The following is a 23,671-nucleotide window of genomic DNA, read 5'->3' as shown; positions in this document are numbered from 1 at the left end:
GGGTTGGTGCATCGCTCTTGTGTCATTGTTTGCCCCAGCCAAGGAGCATCAGCTGCTGGGGGAGGTCTTGGGAGCTTTGGTCTTTGGACTTTTATTTTAAATAGGAACTGTGGTTATATAATTGGCTCAGAGAGAGAGAGAGAGAGAGAGAGAGAGAGAGACAGTGGTCCTTGGCACAGCACGTCTGCACGTTCACTCCGGAGTGCTGAAGATAGCAGGGTGATGATCTCCCTGGAGTGAGAGGCTCCACTAGACATCATGAGTGTGGGATGCCAAGTCAATTGCTTTGACAGTGATGTTGCATTTATGAAGAGCCATTTCAGGGAAACGTAGTGCATGGATGCAGTGAGATTCACATCAAGATCTATGTGCAGAGATGCACATCAGGATTTATGTGCAAACACTGGAGCACACAGGCTCCTCCTCGTGACTCTACAGGCCTCAGAAGCTCTCCTTGACTAATTAGCTGTAACCCACTGGGAGCAGTCATTAAATGAGCTGCTGTGCTTGATAAATCAGGATCGAGGAGAGCATGGGCCAGCTGGAGAGGCACAGGCCCACAGAGATAGACAGATGTCCTAGAGGATTTGAGTTCATCCAGCCACCTGTAGGCACTTGGATGCTGCTGCTCTTTGCATTTCAACCTGCAAGTCTCCACTTAGTCAGATGATTTACTTATTCCCACTGTGTCTCAGGGATTCCTCATGCACCTGGATCCAATGGAGACATCTCCACTGCAGAGGTGTGGTGGGGTGAGATGAAAAATACTTGCACTGGTTAAATGTCCATTGTCTCTGCATTGGTGGACTCTTCCAGACCTTCCTCACTCAAGAAACTTAACTATTAATGGCTCCATTTCTTTCCCAACACCTTCTTTCCATGCTGTGGCACAAACTAGCTCCGTAAACAACAAGCACTGTCGGTTGCTGTCCCCTGACTGCATAAGCTGGGTGGTGGGATGGAGGACAGCCTCATCCCACCCAAGGTCAAGTTGCAAGGACAATATATGCCCTGTGAGGACACGAGCAGGGGTCCATGTGTCTGGAGAGAGGCAACAGCACCACGCCACAGATGGCAGAGGCAAGAGCATGGGAGGCAGGTGGCACAGCCAGAGCTTTATTCCTGCTCTAAGACAGGACCTACCAGCAAAGTCCAGCTCTGCTGTAAGCTCTGCTCCCCAGGCGATCGTCAGCAAGCAAAGCTGAGGCAGTGGTTGGTCTCGTGCTATCAGTGAAATTGCTTCCTTGCCCTTGGAGAAGCAGTACTGAGCCTTTGCTCCCTCTGGGACCTTTGTAATGAGACGACAAGGGCTGAGGGTCGCCCTTTGCTGAATTCCAGCACGCGTGGAAAGCTTTATCAAGCGGCAGCGCTCTGTGCAGGCTGCTGCTTTCGGCAGCCCTATCAAGGCTCTGATAACAGTCTATCTAATCTAAACCAGTATGAACTGGTTCTTGGATGTCCACGGCGTGGAAGTTGCAGCTTGGAAGCAGCCAGCCTCCAGGAGTCTGCCACGGAGGTTTCAAAAAGAGGCAAATCTGTGCCATAGTTCATCTTGTGTGCTGTCTTGGCAAAGCAGCACAATGAAAACTTGGTGGAAACCAAGAGGCACAGAGAGTTCATGACAGCAGCAGCTGCATCTTTTCCCATCCTATTGAACCTTTCAAAGCAATGCACCCCTGTGGCCTGCTGAAGAAGCCTTTGTTCCTCAGGGTTAAAAATAAACAGACCAAAGATGCAAAAAGCGGGCAGCAGACCAAGGTCCCACGTACCAGCACAGCAGAAACAGGGATGACCCAGCCAGTTACATGGGATGAGACAGAGGGAAGCCTACCTGGATATCTGTGATTGGCAAGCTTGTGACCGAGCTCTTCTGAAAATGCCTAGGGGTTTTGTGGTGCCCAACTGGACCTGCATTCAATAAATCCATGACTGAATCAGCAAAAGCCCTGACCTGTAGCCTTTCACTTCTGGGATAAGAAAATCCTGGTGCAGAGCCCAGTCCCAGCTTCTTCGAGCACTGTGGTGAAACCTGAAGCTTTAGAAAGTCTGGGGAGTCTCTGGTAGGGTGGATAAGAAGAGTGGGAGAGGAGATAGAGGTGAGGTGCATGAAGACATTCCCAGAGCTGCACAAGGCTGCCAAGCACCCTGTCCTGGCCTACTGCAAAGTGCCTCTCCTCACTCTTCATAGTTCAGAGCTTCAGTAAGGGTTTTGCTGAAAGGGGAGGAGGCAGAGAGGACTTCTGCTGCAGGAGCCCTGTGACTCAAAACCCCGTTCACCACCATAATGTCCAAACCATCAAGCGGCAGCACACGTAGTAGGGTGGTTTCCCAGTGCTCTGGGCAGACTGGGAATCCCAGGGAAGGGTTGTGGGAAGGTGATAACAGCCTTCAGCTGCTCCACAGGCAGCTACAGAGATGATGAGATGAGGCCAAACTCTTCCTGGTTATAGCAGATATGATATGAGGCACTGGCCGCAAAGTGCACTTTAGGAGGTTTGGGTTAAGCACCTCTTCTTCAGGAGGTAAGTGGGGCAGCCTCAGGGTGGGTGCCCAGAGAGGGAAAAGAGCTGGGTTTTGAGATACAACCCGAGCCATGGCTGAGCTGCTCTGGTGTTGGTGATGTTCTTGCTTTGAGCAGGAAGCTGAACCAGAGACCTTCAGAGGTTCCTCCCAACCAACATTTCTCTGATTCATCACCTTGGGACACAGAGCATTCAGCTACCTCCTTGTCTAGGAGGGAGCTGAGAAGTTTTACATGTCCCTGTCTTTGGTTCAGATGCAAAAAGCAGAAATGAGACACTTTTGTTCTTTTTTTCTGACAAGCTTCTAAGATCCCATGCTTTATTTTCAAAGCAACTTAAACACAAAAGAACCTGCTGGCTTCCCACAAGATGTAGCTTCCTCAGTAATTAAAAGAAAAGAATGATCCATGTCTTTTCTCTTTGTACAAAGCAGGTCCAGGTTTTAAGGTATGGATTTAGTTTTAATCTAATGGGCATTTGCCTCTGTCTTGTATTAAAGCAAACCAGGTACATTTTCGTGGCCCTGGAAAGTTAAAGTTATGTCATATTTTAAAAGATCCTATATTCTGGGAAGATGTACCAGTATTCTGAACTTTGCTATTGAGATTAAGTTTATCTCACCTGCTGTTTGCTCAGCAGGCCTGGCTAGATAATAATTACCCTGGCCAAATTTCAGTAAGGATTTCTTCTTTTTTTTTTTTTTCATACAAACTTCTGCATTTCTTTGCCAGGAGAAATGAAAGAACATGACTCCAGCAGAACACTTGGAAACAAAACAAAGAGGTTTTATTGATAAAAAAAATCAGTTGTTTGCATTTCCAAACTTGCCAGCAGTGATCCATAGTCCACATTTATCCAACACACCAAAGCTGGGAGCACAGATATGATATATCTGTCCACAATAACTGAAGAGGACACCTGCAGAAAACAACCTGGGTCTCAGGTGGGGTGAATTCTCTCATGAGTTGTCTGCTTCTATCAACTACTGAAACAATTTCTGCCCATTAACCAAGAGAGTCCTGAACAATTACAGTCCCCTTTTAATATTTGATGGGAGACATCCAGACCTTAGGACCCTGTCCTGCCCAGAGAGAGTTCTGACCCTATTTCTGGTGGGTTTCTGTGTGATTTAGCTGCACAGATTAGGCATGATAACAATTTAAAAATGTGTGGGACAAAACCTGGTGGGTTTTTCCAAATCTTGTCTTAGGCTCAGGTCTCATTAGCTTGGTGGTTGCATCTCCTTTCAAGCTGGCATGGGTCTCCAAGGGAGGTTGTGGGCTTGGGAAATCTCTGGTGGCTGAGATGTCAGGCTTCCTCAGGGGCTAGGGGAAAATAAGGTGCTCCTTCGAGTACCTAAGACTGGATTAATCTTGAATAATATGAAACATATACAAATGCCCAAGACACATAGGCCTCTTTTGGAGAGGCTGGAGTGGGATAGGCAACTTTATAATGTTGTTTCTCCTGTTTGTCTCCTTCAGCTTTCCTAGGCATCTACTCAGAGGTGCTCATTGCACTGGATGTGGCTTAGGTTACCTGAGAAACATCTCTCCCCAGTGACTTAGTAGCTACCCTTCTTAGCTGCATGTAGAACTGGGTGGCAAATGGGTATTCTCCCTGGCAGTGGGATGTGGGCAGGCATAGCTGGTCTGGGAGTGGATCTCTCAAAAAAAACATGAAAACCACAACTCCAGACTGCTCCAGGTGGTGATGATGGAGGAAAACTCAATTGTATAGAGCTGGAGTTTTCCCATGGTGATCTCCACTCAGGAGCTCTGGGCTCCAAAATGAGTCAGATAATAGAAAAATATTCAGGTGTTTTTTCAAGTCTGAGTCTCTCTCCCCACCATGGAAAGAGAGGGGACCTGAGCTGCCTGGAGGAGAAAGCACAACATGGGCATGAATGCATGGGAGGCACAACATGGGCTTCCAGGTGGCCCATGGCCAGAGGACATTGTCTGGTGGGAGTCAGGGAGCTGTCAGGACCTGGCTGGAGAGGTCTGTGACCACTGTCTCCTTGCAGAAGACACTGGAAGGGGATGAGTGGCAGCACAGCCCTGTGTTCACCTGGTTGGAGGAAAAAATGAAATGTTTGGAGACATTTCTGCATGAACCCACACCCCGTGGGTGCTCCCTGAACCTGCCTGGCCTCCTCCGTGGTGCAGAGGGGGGATGTCCCCTATGGACACCCACCCCCAGCAACTTCACCCACCCTTGCCCCCCCACCAGAGGTTTTCCCACTCCTGCCTCGTCAGGCAGACACTGCCTGTACTAATTAACCAGAAACTGAGGCTGACTCTCTCCTGGGCAGTGTCACTGCACCACGACAGTGCAGAGAGAGGAGGTGGACGGCAGCCCCCAGCGGAGTCTGCGGGAGCAGGACAGGGCACTGCAAAGGGCTCTGAAAGCATCTCCAAACTGGAAGAAGGGAGGGTTTTTTCATGCTATCCATGGCTTTAAAAAAGGCCAAAGTTGCTGTGAGAAGGCAGAAGGGAAGAATTGCAAAGAGGAGAAGGCATGTAAGTGAAAAGGAGGGAAATCTCTGAGCTGGTGACTTTGGGAGGGAGGGAGGAGGAATTCACTGGGGAGAGGATGGGATGGGATGGGATGGGATGGGATGGGATGGGATGGGATGGGATGGGAGAAAGAACTGAGCCTGGGAGTCGAGACCCAGAAGGGGGATGCTCAGATGCTGTGCAGCAACTAGGAATGCTCAGTCAAGGGGACCACACTAGAAGAGCCCAAGCCTTGAGTCCTGCTTTGGAGGGAGGAATCAGGCTCAGCGTGGAGGCTGCTGCTGGCCCTAATTCTGATGGGATATTTGGGAGAAATGCAGCTCTGAGGGCCAGGATGCTCCCTCAGTACACAAGTGACTGTGGCTCCTCTGAGGAAGGAGAGGAAAGAGGGTTTTACCAGTGGCTCCTGCCAATAGCCTTGGTACATCACTAATGACACTGCTCCAAGTATCCACACAAAACCCCTTTCCTGGAGGCAAGGCCACAGCAATGGAGTCTGATTTAAGCTGCAGTCTCCAGAATGGGCCAGTTCAAGCCCAGGATTTGATTCTGAGTTGTGTTTTTTCCTTAGGAGACAATGATAATTCTGTGACTACTGTTCCATCTGGGTGACACCAAAACCCACCATCGCAAAGGACCACGAGGCATCTGAAGGAGTGGGCAAGTTAGTCCCTGGCAGCATGCAGCCACTGCTCTTCATGCCAGTGCCAGAGACCCAGCATGCACACATCAGCAAGGAGAAACCCCCCCAATGTCACCGTAATCCTTCATCACTTTCTCCTCTCCCAGATGTCCACGTCCAGACTGCAGGCTGATTAGATGATTTGGCTCATTCCTCTGATAATTAATCTCTTTGCACAATTATTTTTTTATCATTTGTTTATGGATGCCACGTTGCCACCTCCATAAAAGGGGATGATGGGGTTTTCCCTGCCCCCACATTGTAAATTGAGGAGCAAATTGTAAAATGAGGAGCAATTTATCTCTGACCATTGCCCAGTTTTATGTTAATGTTTGAACATGGCCATAAAAGCATTACATCATCTTACCTCTGACCAGCTGTTAAGGGAAAAGGACCTTATAAAACCAAACTCTGCTTGCCAGCAAGGCACCTTCTCTTGTCTTGGGAGCACGAGGAGCATTTCCATCATGAGCTTCACTGGAAAGTACGAACTGCAGTCCCAGGAAAATTTTGAGCCTTTTATGAAAGCCCTTGGTAAGTGCCTGCACTTGCTATGTGCTGCTTTGCCTCCACAGATCCCACTGACATTTGGAATTCCAGCTGTGCTGATGTGCTGACGTAGACTGAAAACATCTCTCAGATTTCCTATTTCTGTCTGTCATCTTGAAATTGCTGGGGTTTTTAAATGCATGTGCATGGAGATGTGATCTCAAAACAGAAGAGAAAACATCTCTCTGGCTGGTCGATGGAGGTCAAGAGGTGTTGGGTGAAATTTTATGACTTGCAGGAAAATGACCCCAGCAGGCTCTGCAGCCGTGGGCCAGCACAGCAGGGTGCTGCACACACATGATAAGCCAGCTGGACCTTGGTGGCTCAGGGTGACTGCAGATCTGCTCCACCAGGCTGTGAAATTTGTGGGTGAGCAGGACATCACTCAGCCCACACGGCTGCTGCTCAGTGACGCTGCAAAGCCCTAAATTCCACCATTCATCAGAAAAATAGTGGGGCTTGTTTAAATGCTTAATGGTTGGCTAGATTTCCACCAGGGAACATGCCAGGGAACATGCCAGAGGCTGAAGAGGCTTTGCACTGCTTCTGCACATTTGTGTGCCAGAAGGGCTCTACTGGTCAGACCAGCTTCAGGCTTTAGGACAAGATTTTAGTGGCCTGGTTCTGAGGGACTGGGGGACTCTGAATCTCATTTAAGAAAAAAAAAAAAAAGCCAACAAAACCCACTTCATTCCCTCATTCTGCCTGGTTTTACTGCATTTTCTCTGCTTGCCTCTCAATGAAGGAAGGAAGATGGGATTTCTTCTTTCCATCTGGTGCTTAGTCAGGGAGGTAGCTGTTCTGCTCCCAGCTGGGTTGGTGAGACAAAGGAGATGTCTAGTTCCCACACAACACCCAGATGACAGCATTTGTTATTCTTCCTCCCCATCAGACTCAGGACCATGTGGCCCTTGGGGAACCATCATTATTGGAAGGTTATTCCATACTGGAATAGAAATCCTCCCAGCTGTGGGTCCCCAGTTCCCGCCACATTCGTTTGGCATCAGCAATCTGCCCAGGGATGGCTCCAAGGTCCACCTAACCTCTCTTGTTCCTGGGCAGGGCTTCCTGATGACCAGATCCAGAAGGGTAAGGACATCAAGAGCATCTCAGAAATCGTACAGGATGGGAAAAAGTTCAAGGTTACCGTGACCACTGGCACCAAAGTGCTGCACAACGAGTTCACCATCGGGGAGGAGTGCGAGATGGAGATGCTGACAGGAGAGAAAGTCAAAGTGAGTGATCAGCTCCTCCTCTGCCCGGGCTGCGGGGGCTCAGGGACATTGAGCTTCCTTTTTAATTCATTTCTGAGCCACCTGCCCGAGAAACTCGGAGTCCAAGACTCAAGTACCCACCTCCCCTCTTTGCTTTTACAAAACAAGCTCCCCAGCCAGCACTTCTACAGATGAAACCTTGCACTTCTAAAGCTATTTAGAAATAATAGCAATTTTATGAAACACTAGAAGGCAGGGGTTTAATTGCTTATTTGGAAAAAAATGGGGGCTAGAGATGCACCTTGGTACATTTTTCTGACAGGAAAAGGTCTGAAAGGTTGGAGATGCAAAAGGGTTGACTTTCTGGTATTTTGCAACACAAAACATACACCTACCTTCAGTTTTCTGATTTAAAGGTAGTGCAGGAAAGTCAGCCAATGCATCACAAGCCAATAAATCCCCTCTTTGAAGTCCCAGTGGCTGTTAGCTTCTCTGCTAGCATTTTCCACTGCTTCTGTTTACACTGGGTAAGATGATTTGGCAAGGTGAGGATTTATCACCCTTGAAATTGGGTCAGCTCCCGTTCCTGGACATTAGTTTCCAATGGTTCATGAAATGTCAAGACAGCACCACCAGCAAATACTGCCTTTCACCTCTGCCTCAGGAGAAGATGGTATTGGAGGGACTTTTGAAAGCAGGAGGGGTGATCATGAAGGAAATGCTCCAGCAAGTTGAGCTCTGGGAGCTGTACCAGCTATATCATGATTTCCAGCCTCACTAAAGTCCCTTGTGCGTAAACGACAAGGAAAGGGCTATTAGAGGAGTTTTACCCTCCATAAATAAGCAGCTGAAGGGCAGGTGAACATGCCTTATGGCTTCACAGACAGATGAACAGAAATGGGTTTTGCTGGGTTCTTTGAGTAATTCAATGCTCAGTGATAGCTGCCCAGGGGGTGCTGGTGCTGTCTGCAGCCTTTTCAGCTGTGCAGCTCCTTTGGGACAGAGACTCAGCAGATATACCTGTCCTTCTGAGAGCTTTCCAGCCATGACTGAGTTTCTGAAAACTCATTAAACAGTTTTTCCACCTTGACCAAGACATGCTGTCACCCTGTCACACCACCCCAAAGAAGGTTGCTGCAGCAATACACAGTAGGTGGGTAATGGAGAGGAGATGACAGCATGCCCTGGACCAGCTCGTGTGGCTCTTGCAGTTCTCTCCTTGGAGATGGGCAGCTCCTTTTGGTCTGGGTACTCCATGAGGAGCTGCCCCGAGGAGCATCAGGGCTGCACAGAGGCACCAGCACTGACAGAGTGAAGAGCCTTGCTTCCTCTCCCCCAAACTCATGTGTTGGTGTGATGCCAAGGGATGCCAAAGATCCCTGCTCTGGTGTCTAAAAGTTCAGGAGCCATAAGTGAGTCTCAAATTGAAGGGGAAGGAGTTAGGTGTGGTGCCAAAATCACATCCCTGTAGGGGTCAAAGTAAACATCCATACCCTGTTGTGTTGTAAGTCACCACCAGCACCATCCTCTCTCCTTGTCCAACCAGGAAAGCCAAAATCACTGGGGGAGCAGCTTTGTCCAAACAGCTTGCAGAGGGGATGGTGGCAACTCAGTACAGAAGGGGAAGGACGAAATGCAGGGGTTGATATGATCACCAGTAATAACCTGGATGCCTCTGTCTCCTCCTGCCAGGCTGTTGTGCAGATGGAGGGTAATAACAAACTGGTCGCCAACCTGAAAGGGCTGAAATCTGTCACCGAGCTCAACGGAGACACCATCACCAACGTAAGTGCAGGAGAGCAGGGCAATGGCTGGAGTCATGGTGCATACAGGTGCCTTCAGGAGTCTGGCCCTAGAAAGCCTACAGAGATACTGAGGACCTTAGGAAGGTGCTGGAGTTGGGCACATGCTTGCACTCAGGCTCTAAAGCCAAAGCTGACCAGTTGACTGGGCACTGAACACAGTTTTTTGTTATTGTCCAGTTAAACAAATACTCTTTAAGACCCCAGTAGGCATTGCTGATCAAAGTTTCATGCAATGAGGACATGTTCTCTCCCATCTGGAGGTATAGGCACGTTTCTGGGTCTGGTACTTTTAAAGAAGAGAGGTGCAGCAGCCTGATCACTGTTGAGGGATGCCAGATTATCCCGACCTGCTTTGGAGTATTCAAGAAGAACTCCAAAGCTTTAATAATTCAGTTTATGGGAGATAGACTGGGGGTCAGTCCTGTTTTGATTTGCAAGACCAGATCCTTTCCAAATAGATTTTGGAGCCATGCACCATGAAAAGCTAACACCCTCCATTTGTTTTTCAGACGCTGACCTTGGGAGACCTCACCTACAAGAGAATCAGCAAGAGAATCTAGAAACCTTGCACACACCAATCATTTTACTGTGTAAAATGTGTTCATTAAAGTAAAATTTGTATTAAAGGCCTCTTCATTATCTTGAACCTCTTCACTGTTGCTGTAAAGAGATGTAAGCCCCCAAAACTCATGCATGCCTTGGTAGAAACTGGGCAACAGGCTGAGCCAAGGCTGTGATGATGTCAGTGAATGGAGCTGGGTTAGGGCACAGCCTCAGAGCCACTGAGTGACCCCCTGAGATGTGCTCCATGCTGATGAGCATTCTCCCAGCCCCATCCCATGCACAAGTGCCAGCATCCTGCTGGGGATGTCCTGGTGGGTTGTGCAACCATGGCTGCCCTGGCTGGGTAGATGGAGGAGCACTGGGTGGGGAAAGGGCTTGGTTCAATCGTGACCAAAGTGACCAAGCAGTGACTGGGAGGGCCAAAGGATGGAGTGTTTTGGGTGGGCTCAAGGAAATGTCAGTGATCCTGCCTGGCAAGCTGACTTGAGGAAGCGACCAGCATGGGGAGCAGTTTGGGTGTCCCAATTGCCATCTTCATCCTCACACCTCTGCAACATAATCCAGCCCTGTGGACGCTGGCCACCCTGTCCCCACCTCCTCCCCAACCCTTCCCAACAGCAGGAGGACCCCAGAGAACATTCAGGTGTCCAGTGTGTGTTTTGCCCCAAACTGCACCTGATAAATTGGGCTGAACTGGAATTGAATAGTTCTTCCAGGACAGACTACAGGTTTTTTTACTCCTGGCAGGAGGTGAGTACTGATTGTTCACAGTGTAGACACAGAAGGAGCACCAAAGTCATCTCTCATGTTTTTGCTTGGTGCTGCAGACTGGCTGGAGACACAGATGTACACAGAAGAGGAAACTTTTCCTCCTTAGCTGCCTTTTCCAAGCCCTGAGCTTGGATGATGATTTGGAATAGCCACTGGGAAATGGGTCTATGGTTGGTATGATACACCTAGCTGGGATGATGTTCTTACAAGTGCACAAAGATGGTCATGATGTTAGGAAAACGTCACAAGCACTTCCCTTCCTCCTCCTGCAACTCAGTGTGCCACTGAACGACCAATTTGCTCTCATGTACATCTCTCCCATGACTCCTCTCTCTTCAGGGCAGGTTTTCATGTTACAGGTCATCATCGATCCACATGCTGAGAACTGAACCAGTATGGATTGTCACACTGGGCATCAGATGAGCAGCTCATGGACAAATGGAAGGGCTTAGCTAAACAGCTCCTAAAAAGCAGATGTTGGTCTCCATCTTAGACCTGGAGAAACATCAGCAAAATCTTTGAGAAATGTCAAAGAGGGAAAGTCCTGGTTTGGTTTTGTTGCTATTCTGCTGAGGAGCAGGTAGGGGAGACTTAACAAACCATTTCTTTTCATCTCTCAGCTGCTCCTGAAGGTCTGGAGCAAACCAGTCCAATTTTGAGACAGACAGGCAGAAAACAGACCCTTTTTTTATCTAGAATTCCAACCATTGCCTTTAGACTTTTCCTTAGCTCCTCTGGCTGCCCACAGGCAGCTGACTCATGGGCTGTCTCTTTTTCTCTCAGTGCAAAATTGGTCAAGCACCTGTCTAAGCTGAAAGGCAGGTGCTGAAAGGCATCAGAACCCCCAGCTCATCATGAAGGTGAGCAAAGGTGGGTCCCCCTCCCTGGAATTGCTCAGTCAGAGCAATCCACACAGCCAGTGCACCACACCAGTGCTTCTGGCACAGACTCATCTCCTGTCCACCTGCTGCCATCACTGCATCTGACTTTCAACTAAGGAGACTAATTTACCCAAATTAATTTATCCAGACATAGGAATACCACTTAGTCTTACTCACAAAGTGCCCACAGTTTGATGCTGGACCCGTGTCAGCTTCAGAATCATTTTTCAGGAGTTTTTCATCAGAAAGACACCACTTTACACAAACACCATCTGTGGGTCTCGTTCAGTTTGCACTCAGTGCCCACAGCTGTACATGACACTTTTTGGAACCAGCTTCCCACCTCTACCATCCCTTGGCCAACCACCCATGGACATCACTGGAAAGAACTGATGTCACCACAAGGAATTGATGGGGAAAACACCACTTAGGAAAAGAATCAACTAATATTTAACCAAGGACTTCAAGGTCAGGACCTCTGTAGAGAGAAACACGCTTCCAGTAAGAATGTAAATAATTTTATAACTGTTTTTTTTTTGCTTTGATTTTTAATGTTACTGATAGAAAAAGGATGTTGTTTCTGCCAAGACCTCTTTTGCTTTGAGCTCTCAGATTTTTCAGGACTCTTCCCCAGCAGGTCCATGCTGTCAGGCTGCTGCCATTAGAAACAATCCTTATAGATATATCACATGCTTATATCACATTCCCAGTGTCTGGAGGTGTCACAGGTGATGCTATCCCACAGGCATGAATTTGTGTCAAGCTTGGGGTTTATTCCTTCTTGTGGAAGAGGCTTGGTGAGGCCTCATTGCTGGGTTCAGGCATGACATGAATCTTTTGGTTTTTCAGGGCAGCTTCCCTCATCTTGTAGTACATGAACTCGTTCTGCTGGAACATGCGCAGCTCCATCTCCGTCTGGACACGCATGACCTGAGGGACACAACAGGTCACAAAACCTGTCATTCAGGTCAAAGCAAGTGAGTAACACACTGCCTAAAAATGGGGACTGTCCTTCAGGGATGTTCCAGGCCATATACTGACTAATGTATATTACTCTAGGCGTCCCACCAGCAGGACCAAAGCTGACCGGACACAGACCTGTTTGCTTGTGTACTGTGAAGGTGAAGAAGGCATCAGCCCTTCCTGCACCCAGCTGGTAAACTGGGAACCTCCACCATAAGTATTCTGGTGCAGTCACATTGTAATGCTGTCTATCCTAGAGCAGTGGAATCAGGCTGTCTGAAGAATGAGAGGATCTGTCCTTGGGCACTGCAGGTTCAAAGCAGATTCAGGGGCTCAGTGGCCACTTTTAATCCATACCCTTGTGCAGAATAAAAGCTGTTTTTCAGGGGTGACAATTTCCCATAGGAAGGGGCACGCACTTCCCAGCAGACTGTGACATGATCCAGAGAAAACCACAACACTAGTGAGAAGCAGGAGGTACTTGGTACATCCCTCAGCTCTTATGGATGGGTTGTTTTCTACAGCTTGCATGTAATTTTGCCCAGACAGATAGCAGAGACAACACAGGAGATGCCACCTACCTCCAGGTCTTTGGTAATTGGGTGGGAAGGGCCATGGGTTATCAAGAGGATGGCATAGGCTTTACAGATCAAGCCATGCCCAGCTTCAATGAGACCAGCATGCCAGTGAGTCACTCCTGCCCGCATCACGGCCATTCCCAGCTGTGCATTGTTGGGGTGGTATATTTTCCTGAAAACATATTAGGTCATTTTAGTTCAGGAAAGATTTGGCTTCCCAAATGTTTGTCAGTGACGTGATATGTTTGCTGAAGAGCAGACTGTTTACTCAAGTGAAGAGCCTCTTGCACTGGGTGCCGCTGGCATGTACCGCCCTGCTCAGAAAGGGGCAGGCAGGAGTTACACCAGGACAAGAGTGATACCAGGACATGAGTTGTGAGAGGATGAACAACCTGTGAACAGGGAAGGTTGGACACCTTGGTTGGAGAATGCCAAGCTCTGTCATTCCACATTATTTTGTCACAAACTAAACCCAGATCTGACCCTACAGCCCAGACAACACCAACTTAACTCCAGACACTTCAGGCAGTGCCTAAATTGAGAATGCAACAACCAGCATCTTATTCAAAGTGGAGAAAGAAACAGGTTGTTCCAAAAACTCCAGAAATGTTCATCTCACCCCCTGCAGATGCATCCCTGCCACTGGGGACTATCAGATCACTCCCCTACAGTCAGTAACCAAGATGGGAAAACAAAACCTGGTTTCTACATCCAACTTTAGAAGCTGAGGCAGAGTTAGAAGGTGCTTGGAGTTACTTGAAAACCTGCCTTCAAGGGTTTATTTGGCATATTGAATTGACCAAAGGAAGGAAGGAAATTACTGCAGTCCCCACTCTGGACTGAAAAACTGAGAATCAGGGAGGGGAGGCAATTTCCTCTGTGTCATTCAGTTAGCTCAGAACCAAGGCTGTGACCTGAAGTGGCTTGTCAAGCCTGCAAGCCAGAGGGTGACTCTACCACCCCTCTGAAAAAGAATATCATGGACATTTTTGGGGTAGAACTGACCAAAAAGACAAGTGGTGGGTATGAGATGCTCTCAATAGAAGGTTGAATGAGAGGATGAAATGGGCTTTTTTCTATTGTTTCCATCAGGTTCCTTTGGTTTGGTTTGGTTTGGGGTTTGGTTGGTTTTGGTTTTTTTTTTTCCTTTTTCTTTTTTTGCTGTTTGGTACTCATCAGTCCTGTAGTAAAACCTCAGTAATAATAAAGTACATATTTTTTACTGTGAGGTTTGCCCTGGATCTGTGCAAACTAAGTCTGAAGCCTGTATTTCTTTATTTTCACTGAGCTGTTATACAGGACCTGTGTGTACTAATTAGCCAAGACAAAAATTCATGGATTATTCAACAGTGAAGGGATATCTTGAGTGACAGCCATTTGACACAGTTTCTCCTTTCCCTGCAGCTTCTCCTTCCTCCATGGTGCAGGGGAACAGACCACCTCCTGCAGTGACAGCATCTTTGTCTTGCACCCAGGCTCTGTGTCTTGCTACCTGGGCAGGCCTGAGATGCTTCTGAGATAAAAAAATAAAATGAAAGATATACCAAAACCATACACCAGTTACAGTTTAGTAAACCAAGGTGTTGAGGAGCACTTGTGCATTTAAGGAGACTCCCTCTGTCTAGTCATACAGTCAGCCCCCAGCCTGAATGCCAACACCACTGCCCCGATGGGAACAGACTAAGCAAATTATTCCTATAACACGCTGCATAGTCACAGAACGCTGCCAAAAATAGGGCACAGACATACAGGTAGCCATCCACCATCCTCTTGGCGTAGTCAGCTGCTTCCTCAAACATCTGGAGGTAGGAGAGCACCTCGGAGGCAATGCTGAGGATGCGCAGGAGGTAGATGTTGGTGTCTCCCAGCACAGGCTCCTGCTTCTTCAGGCACTCGCGGCACAGCTTCACCACCTGCAGCCAGAGGAGGCAGGGAGAGGAAGGACAAGTCAGAGCACTCCTGGCCCCACAGCTGCCACACCAAGGCCTGTGGGTTGCATGGTCCATACCAGTCCTAGAGGCCAAGTCAGTCTCCATGAAGGTTTTGGAAGATACGATATGCTCTAGAAACATCAGCCTGGCAAAATGATTGGTGCTTAAAGCTTTGTGTCCCAGGGCTACATTCATAAAACTGGTGAGGAAGAGTGATGCCTACTGTTCAGACCCCAGGAGGTTGGGTTTGGCCAGATACCGACTGCCTGCAGGGCTCTTATAACCCAACATCATCCACCCAACCTCCTGCAAGCACCTGATGCAATGAATGCTCTTAATGATCCCCTGGGACTGGAAACATGGAGCTGCCTTGTCCTGTGCTTGCCGGCTCAGCTCTGTCACATCTGCACTTAGTCATGACCCAATGCCCAGATTTCTGCTCTGGGGAGCCTCAGCCTTTTCCCAAAATAAGTTCAAAACCAGAGGCTGTTGCTCAACTTGGAATAATTTTCTGAAGCTGCTGCACTCTGAAGAGAACAATTACAAGTTTCCTGGATCAGCAAAAAGAGAGAAAGGAAGAGTGACTTGAGGTCCCTCACCCTTTGCCTTTGTCCCACCCTAGCTCCAGGTGGGATGTGAGTATCACATCCCATCCCCATCAGCACCAGGCAAATGAGTAGGAGCCAGGAGGAGAAGATCAGCACAGGCAGACATAACCCACAGCTCAGTGTGGCAGTCTCCCAGCTGTCCTGTCCCTCTCCCAGACCCACTGTCCTCGCTTTTATGAGGCTACCTGTCAGAGCTGACTCATTACACTTCCCCTGCAACTCATGTTTTTTACCCTTGGTTGAACACCTTTGTCAATCAGAGGTGCTGGAAGTCACCTGAATCTCCTTGTGTCATCACTATGAGAGAAATCAGACTGAGGTGTTGCCTCAGACATGGTTGTGCTTTACAGAGAGCAGAAACCAGTGTCAGCGTTTGCAGCTTGAGCTGCCTGGAGGGCAGGGAGCACGTGGGGCTACTGAGGTCACAGCAGCAGGGGTTTATGTCATCCTTAAATCAGGGATGTGCAGGGGGACAAGACCTGCTTTCCCTGGCAGCACGCACACAGCAAGAGAGCAAAAGTACCAGGACTCACTTCGTGGTAAAGCCCCTCCATGCGGGCCTTGTTGATCTTCTCCAGTGTGTCCTTGGAGAACTGGATGACCTCCTTCACCGTCTCTGCAGAGGGCTGGGGACAAGGTTAGGAGAACCAGTCAGGAAAATGCACTACCTGACACATGCCAAAATAGCCTGGTGGAAGGGATGCTTGTTCCATGGTCTGGGAACCCAAATCATCTCAGTAGGATGCTTCCCACATCATCTGCTACCTACCTACTGCTGGCTGTCTATCCCAGTCTGCCTCTCAGACCTGCCCAAGATTGGGCTGAAACGGTCCAGTACCAAGCTGGGAGTCCTGCTGACTTCAGAAAAAGCTTTGCTCATCAAGGTAGCAGCCACGTACATCTGGCATGCATAACTGGGTTCCTCAGCTCTTCCCCCCACTTCTCTGCTCTGCAAAAGGCATAGAATTAACCCTGCAGCTGGGGGGTCTCAGGAGATCCCAAAGAGGCTGTGAAAGCCACCAGCTGGTGTTTGCCAGGTGCTCCTAGTGCAGCTGCTTGAGAGAAATCGGGGTGCTGAATGAGAGACAGGTGGAATAAGGATAGGAAAGATCACTAAATTTTACCTAATCTGAGAAATGCTGTCATTAGGTCCAAACACCACAAGATGGTTGACCTCAGATTCCAACTGCATCTATAGAGTGAAACGTGTTTTCCCACACACCTCAAAGAAGTTTGGATTTCACCTTGTGTTTGAAGACATGGTGCATGCCTAGGCGTGCCTGGCAGGACATTGACCAGCTCATAACTAGCTGCTGCCTCTTCCTTCATTTAATGCTGAGAAACAGCATTATGATATCCAGCACCATCATTCATCTTCAGCTTTTCTGAGCCTTTCAGATCTGCATTTTCAAACTGTTTTAGCTATCCTGACATTCCTTTTCATAAATGGGAAATCTGAAATCAGCCCATAACTGTGTGACTCCAGGTGCTTGCAGGAAGAGCCTGGTCTGGAGACACACAGCAGAGCCAGGGCACAGGCATGTGCACAGAACCTTCGGGTGACCTTCGGGTATGGATCAAGAGCAGAGACCCAACATTGCAAGGAAGGATGCAAAGATTTAGAGTCACAACCACAGGACTGTCCTGTTGCCTTTTTCCCCATACATGCTCAATCAGATTTTTGAGAAATCTGAGAAAGTCACTTAGAAAAAGCTCTTGAAAGTTTAGTGTGGAAGGAAAACCAATAGGTTTCAGAGCCATGTGCCCGCCCCCATCTATTTATGGATACAGATGCATGTGTTATGATTTATTTTTCTACATTATTAGGCTGAAGCTATCAGGATTAATCAGATTCTGGCAGCTGCTTGAGCAGCACACAGTGTCCTGGTGCGTGGAGCACATTCAGAGGCAGTATTAACATCAGCACAAATCACATCACTGTGCTGCCTGAGTAAAGGCTCCCAGGACAGGCACTTCAAACACCATTTCCAGAGGGGCTTTGTCCAATAAAAACCCTCTCCTGCGTTTACCAGACCCCGAAGTCTGTTGCCATTATAAGCCATGGGAACTTGGCAGCTCTTTGGGAGGGGTGAAGGACTGGAGGTCGGAGCGGCTGTTGGGGGGCTGAGCTGTCAGTCTTGCACATATTCATGTGGCTTTTTCCACACAGCTGGGAAGAGAGAGGGTGTTGCTGCTCTCAGGCACGTGAGCCTGAATTCAGAAAATGCCACAGAGCTGGTGGTGAGCAGGCATGCTCTGGGGGTGAGGTCACTCTGGATACTTATTGTCTGGGGATGGAGTGTATTTCTGATAGCTGAAATCCTGCACCTTGCATAGTTACAGCCTTTTCCTATACAAGCACTTCAGATTGTGGAGGACATTTACCCAAAAGGGTGTGTCTTCCTGCTGCAGAGCACCTCTAATCCTCACAAAAAGGGGGTGGTACATCTCACTGCTTGGTCAAGGCTTGATAGCAGGTGTTGAATGAGAGCTGAGACCTTTTTATGACCTCCATTGGAGGAAGTGTTGGAAAATACTGCTACAGAAATAGCAGGTATAAATGCACACAAAAATGGTTCTGCATCAGAGGACTGAGCTCTGGGACAAGTAGTTGGGAGTTTCAGTAGTCAGGATTAGCTTTACAATAAAGCTTGATAATTTAGTAATGGGATTGTGTAGCAGGGTCTTTTGCAATACAAATCTTGACCCAACAAGCAAAGAGTGTCCTCTAGTCCCATGTCCTGTCTCCCATGGGAGCTCTATGATACCAGTTGGATCCTGTTATTAGCTTTACAATAAAGCTTGATAATTTAGTAATGGGATTGTGTAGCAGGGTCTTTTGCAATACAGGAGATCTTGACCGAACAAGCAAAGAGTGTCCTCTAGTCCCGTGTCCTTTCTCCCATGGGAGCTCTATGATATCAGTTCGATCCTGTTTTCCCAAACCTTCCTCAGGAGAGAGCTGTATTCTGCAATATCCAGCTTTTCCTGACTGCAGTCTATGTGAAAATGAGTCACAGGACTAAGCCTGGCTCTCTGCTCTCTGCTGAGCTGGAGGCTGAGGGTTTTGCTCTCCTTCCCAGGAGGGTGGAGCTCACTGGGCCTCTCTGGGTGGCAGTCCTGATCTGAGGTGACTGTTCCTCATCCCACCTTTGCTGTTTGGTCCTGCCCCACATCAGCCCCTGAGCTGTGCTGTATGATTCATTCCATGACTGATCCACTGCAGATCAATGACCTGATAACACATGAAGTTGCCCTGGCTTACTTTGCCTTCCCTTCACACTTTGCAAAGCTTGCAGGAGTAGAAACCTCCTAAGCTAACACTGCCATGGACAGCAAATGAGAAATTATACCCTCAGGCAGAGGAAGCAGGAAGAAACTCTTGGAGCTGCCAAGAGTAGCTGGGCAACCAACACATCCCACTGCCAGCAGCAGGACACAGCCTCACCCCTCCCACTCCATGACTTCTGAACCTCCAAGGGAAACACAGATTACTTAAAAATGAACAGTCAAACGTTAATTCTTCACAGTTAGTCTGCCCACAGCAACATGCACAAATGTCAAGCGATGGTACAAACTCCCCTGTGATGGGGTTTTGCAAGGGGGGACTGGAAGTTCAGGCTTCCCACCTTTGTGGAGCTGCTGTGATGCTACACGTGCAGCACCACCGGTGAGTCCTGTCACCACCAATCACCTGTGACATGTTTTCCTTTCTGCTGTTCAAAACTTTATTTCCCTTTCAGTTCCTAAAAAAAACACAATCTAAATGCCAGCATTTTTCTCAGCTCTAGGCCTTATTTTCCAATGTTGTAGCAATCTGTCTGTTGATGGACTTTTAGGTTAGAGTTAAAGGCAACCTTTGTGGGCTTTCTTACATTAAAAGCTGCACTTATGTTGCATAATAGGGATTGACTGGCCTGATCCTAACATGATGGGCTTGAATTGGGTTGTGCTCAATCAAGCTTCAGTTCTGTTCTTATTTTTCACCTTGGCACCATCTGCCAAACTCTGACTCTGTTCCTACTGAGCGTGTCCCCAGGCTGAGGAAACACAGTCACAGAGACACACGGGTGCCTTGGTGGAGGAGATGCAGCCCCCGCTGGGTTTGGGCACAGGAGGACAAGCCATACCTTGCCTTCCCCCTCCTTCGCCGCCAGCATCAGGTCGTCCTTGATCTGTTTCTTGCAGTGCTCACAGGTACAGTCGAAGTAATATTGCTTCTTCAGCTGCCTGCGCCGCTCCTCGCTCACGTTGAGGAAGTCCACGTAGGAAACAGTCAGCTCATCCCCTGGAGAAACCTTGCTCAGCGCCCGCAGCTCGATCCTGGGGGCAAAGGAAGTGAGACGTGGCCCTGGAGAAGCAGCAGAAGCAAAGGTGCAGCCACAGAGGTGTCCAGGGACAAACCCTGGGACCTGCCTCTGCCTTGCAGAGGTGAGCCCTCGGTCTGAGGTGCTGATTTGGCTCTTCAGGGAGGCCATGCAGAGATGGGCAGCAGTCTGTTTGACTGAAGACAGGGTAATAACACCAGTTTCTCCTGCCCCTCTGCAAGTCTTTGGCAGGGACAGGTAAGGGTCTGAGCTATAAACAGATGACAATTCCATTACTTTATCTGGATGACAGCTGAACATAGATATAAACTTTTATTGTGTTGTGGGAGATCTCACCAGAAGAAAACCTTGAGATCAGAAACACCCAGCAAGCCTTGGAAAATGCTGAGTTTGGACGTTGGGTCTGTTTTTTGAGTAGTGCTTAGCATGCTACACTCCCCTCCCTGGCTAGACTGCCAGATCCCCAGCCATGCTGCTTTTGGTGTCGTTCTCACTCTGAAAAGTTAAGACACATTCCCTCTGGGTGCTGGGTAAGGGACATACTCACCTTGTGCATGCATCTCTTCAGAAAGGCCTAGAAACTGTTGCCTGGAAATAGTCTGGGGTTTATATAGCCCATCTGAGCACATAATTGCTAATATTAAACACAAGTCAATTGCCAGTCTCTGTTGCTAAACCCAAACCCACAGCAGATGGGCAGGTGACAAAATGACAGGCCTTTGGAAAGCCAGGCCTTCCCTGCAAAAGGTCTTAAACAACATGGACACTCAAACCTATTCCCTTGCTGTTTCACTCTACACACTTAATGTCCCAGTTACTCTGGGTCATCTCTCAGTGGTGGGAGCTAGACAGGCACAACTGGCTGAAGAATTTGGCCAGAGTGAGAAAAAGCCTCACCAGATACCAATGACAAAGTGGTGCTTCTATATCCATCTACTTTCCCATCTACTCGTGACCCTACCCAGGGTTGGAAATAATTTGCTGCACTTGAGACCAGTGACCCTGGGCTCTCCTCTCAGACCAGCCAATTGGTTGAACACGTTTTTGAAGGTAGGGATACTTACCAGTTATCAAAATGAAGCCAGTCCAAGGTCTGAGGTCCCACACTACTGTCACACTACCACATGGTAACATCAGTCCTGGGCCTCCCTCACCATGCCCTGATCACCCTCCTCCCAAGCTCGATGGCATGTTTGATGTGCATGCCTGGTACAAGATGGACCTGGGGCCGGGGGGGACCTGCTGGCTCCCACCTGAACATGAGGCACTTTAGACAGGACCAAATGAACATCTTACCAAAGGCGTAGGTGGCATAGAACCCCAAAGTCTCACCAGGTGCCTTAAAAATAAGCCTTTTGGGGTGGACACGACTCTCTGTGTGATCATATTTCTTCCAAAGGATTCTAATTCTTGTTACAAGCTCTCAGCACCAAGGGCATAGCTCTGAGCCTTTCAGCTATGCCAAAGCTGCTGTGAAAACTACTCTCAGAGGCCGGTCTTGACCTTCTCTGGGTGTTAAATCATATCAACAGCGTATTTCATACAATTTTTTTCACTTAACATGCCATTGTCAGGAAGGGCAACTATTAGTTATGTCGCAAACACTGCTAAATGCCAGCCAGAGAAAAGTGCAACCTGCTGCTCCAGGTGAAAATGCATGAAAAAGAGCAATTCCCATGAGAAGGGTTTACAGATACAAACATTCCTTAACAGGATCCTCATTCAAGTGCGTCATGCAACCAGAGAAGCAAAATCAAGCCTCTGGCTTTTCTGATGCCCCTGATAGCCTAAGCACCATAGGTGTATTTTAAGCACCCGTCCCTTGTGTGCAGGGGAGGGATGGCGTTTGGGATAAGCCTGGAAACACGTGGCATATTTTAAATGCTATAGTTAAAGAGACACTGTCAGCCCAGAGCAGCCCTTGTCCTATGCTCTTTCCCCACTGTCTGCCCCAAACACCAAGGATCTTGAAAGACACACGCCCAGGCACTAGTGCCCAATAGCTTCAAACTCAAATTGCACCACAATAACAACTCTAGTTAGAAGTGAAACCCTTTTGACCCTGTTTAGAATCTTACCTATAATGCGTCGAGCAAGTGTCAATGGTGAAGAAGAGCACTTCAAAAATATTTCATGCCTTATTTCAGGAAATTACACGTTTGCTTGAAATTAAACTTTAAAGACAACTGTGTCCCTTTATCAGGAGTGACTATAATATAACAACTGCAGTGAGCTAAGCAGAGAACTTTTCTTTTTTTTAGTTTTGCTTATTTTTTTGTTATTTCTTTAGCTTGGGTGAGGTAACAGTGGCATCATTAAAAGGTAGACCATTAATCAGGTATTATGATAAAAAAGGATGAAACCTACTTTTCACATACCGCTACTGTAGGCAACACATTCCACGGGCACCGTTTGTTGCAGAGGAAATGTGGACTATTTAGTATGTCAGTAATGCAATCATTTCTCATCTGCTAATATGCAAGGGTTTATTTTTGGGCTGTACAAGATTAGCAAGACCTTGTTCTGACTTTCATGCTCTTGCCATAGTCAGGGGAGGAGAAATGAGAAGTGGAGAGGGGAAATAATAACAGGGAGGAAGCCAAGGGAGAGGGTGGGGAGGCAGAGAGGGAATTTACCACGGGGGAGATGGGCACAGTATTGCCACTATCGTGACAAAATGCAGAGTTAAGTGAGGTTTGGGTTTAGTGGGGCTTTACACAGGGGAGGAGTAGAAGTTCAGAACACAGGGAAAGTGAAACAGGGAGCCCCTCGAGCCGTTTGCAGCTTCTCCATTAAACACAGGGCATGAGGGGTACAGGGCAAGGGGGGAGGGATGATACTTTTAAGACCGACCCACCTCATCTGTGTGTGGAACATTGATCTTACAGCCTCATGACTGAAAGACAAAACAAACATCTGCAGTTTACACAAGTACAAGTACAAAAAAAATGGGTACAAGGCATAAAGCATGGGAGACAAGGGGGTTCCCTGTGCCTGGCTCCAGTTCCACTGCAATGAGAGCTTTGGTTTTGGTATGCAGCTGCCACGACCGAACTGCCCATCACTGCACTATGGGGCTTTGGAGGAGAACTGTCCTGGCACTGTGATTTTAGGAGTGGTCTTGGCCAGGGGCTGTGCAAAACCCACTTCTGACATTTGGCAGGCACAAGGGGACTAGTTCTGCACGGAGGTGTCTCCACTGACATCAGTAGCCATGCTCTCTAAAACACAGCTAGAAGTGGAAACCAGACTGGGATATCAGGAGCAAAGACTGTGCCCTGTGTGATGAGTTTAGTGGGTCCTCAGGTCTGGTATTGTGCCTTGAGCACTGCTAGAGAGCTCAGCTTCCACTGCAGGGACTCACCCTCAGGTTTCCACAGAAAGACAAGAAACCTTCATAATTTATCTGGCCAATAACCAGATGGTAAATTTTAAAGTCAGTAACAGGATACATGTGGGAGCTTCGACAAGCTGGCAGGCAAACAAAAGGTCATTCCTCTACTTATGGCCCAGAAACTCAGACTTCAGGGTTGTTATCACTGCTGGTTACCTCCTCCACTTCCCAGGCTGGTTGCAGAGGCTCTCCATCATCCCACTGTGGAGCTGATCCAGAGTAACTGGAGACCAGAGCACAGACTCCAATCTGACTTTGGATCAGACCCTATTCCCCACCAAAGTAAACATCCTAATGCTGTTTTGTTTTTTCTTTGCTCATCTACCAGCTGCTTGAAAAACACTGGTAGAGTTTTATCAGGT

General features: G+C 48.1%; 2 protein-coding genes across 4 annotated transcripts in view; one reads left to right on the top strand and one right to left on the bottom strand.

Annotated features, from left to right (window-relative positions):
• Window positions 1-1,608: 1,608 nt before the first annotated feature.
• FABP1 (fatty acid binding protein 1, liver) lies at window positions 1,609-9,962 on the top strand. Of its 2 annotated transcripts, XM_008949780.1 has the most exons (5): window positions 1,609-1,614; window positions 6,181-6,257; window positions 7,335-7,507; window positions 9,179-9,271; window positions 9,801-9,962. In XM_008949780.1, the coding sequence occupies exons 2-5, from the start codon at window positions 6,191-6,193 to the stop codon at window positions 9,849-9,851; spliced, it is 384 nt and encodes a 127-aa protein (XP_008948028.1). In that variant the 5' UTR covers window positions 1,609-1,614; window positions 6,181-6,190; the 3' UTR covers window positions 9,852-9,962. The 2 variants fall into 2 exon arrangements, with proteins under 2 accessions (XP_008948028.1, XP_008948027.1); XM_008949779.1 differs by lacking the exon at window positions 1,609-1,614 and having other exon boundaries at window positions 6,155-6,257; window positions 9,801-9,953.
• Window positions 9,963-11,978: 2,016 nt separating this feature from the next.
• The window catches only part of SMYD1 (SET and MYND domain containing 1), a 25,962-nt gene continuing 14,269 nt past the window's right edge, over window positions 11,979-23,671 (bottom strand). The window contains exons 5-10 of one of the 2 annotated variants that reach the window (XM_008949777.1): window positions 22,773-22,811; window positions 19,718-19,910; window positions 16,121-16,213; window positions 14,798-14,961; window positions 13,052-13,220; window positions 11,979-12,437 (exon numbers count right to left, since the gene is read on the bottom strand). In XM_008949777.1, the coding sequence (XP_008948025.1) occupies window positions 12,279-12,437; window positions 13,052-13,220; window positions 14,798-14,961; window positions 16,121-16,213; window positions 19,718-19,910; window positions 22,773-22,811 (817 nt within the window). In that variant the 3' untranslated portion in view covers window positions 11,979-12,278. The remainder of the gene's footprint in view (window positions 12,438-13,051; window positions 13,221-14,797; window positions 14,962-16,120; window positions 16,214-19,717; window positions 19,911-22,772; window positions 22,812-23,671) is intronic. The other variant, XM_008949778.1, reaches the window with a different exon arrangement.

Source organism: Merops nubicus, unplaced genomic scaffold, assembly GCF_000691845.1.
Source record: "Merops nubicus isolate BGI_N331 unplaced genomic scaffold, ASM69184v1 scaffold11461, whole genome shotgun sequence".
NCBI classification, from domain to species: domain Eukaryota; kingdom Metazoa; phylum Chordata; class Aves; order Coraciiformes; family Meropidae; genus Merops; species Merops nubicus.
This window is presented reverse-complemented; position numbering and strand designations above follow the sequence as displayed.

Coding starts and splice junctions, on each gene's coding strand:
- FABP1 (XM_008949780.1), top strand. CDS start 6,191: ATGAGCTTCACTGGAAAGTACGAACTGCAGTCCCAGGAAAATTTTGAG. Junction 7,508..9,178: donor TGACAGGAGAGAAAGTCAAA/GTGAGTGATCAG, acceptor TCCTCCTGCCAG/GCTGTTGTGCAGATGGAGGG. Junction 9,272..9,800: donor ACGGAGACACCATCACCAAC/GTAAGTGCAGGA, acceptor TTTGTTTTTCAG/ACGCTGACCTTGGGAGACCT.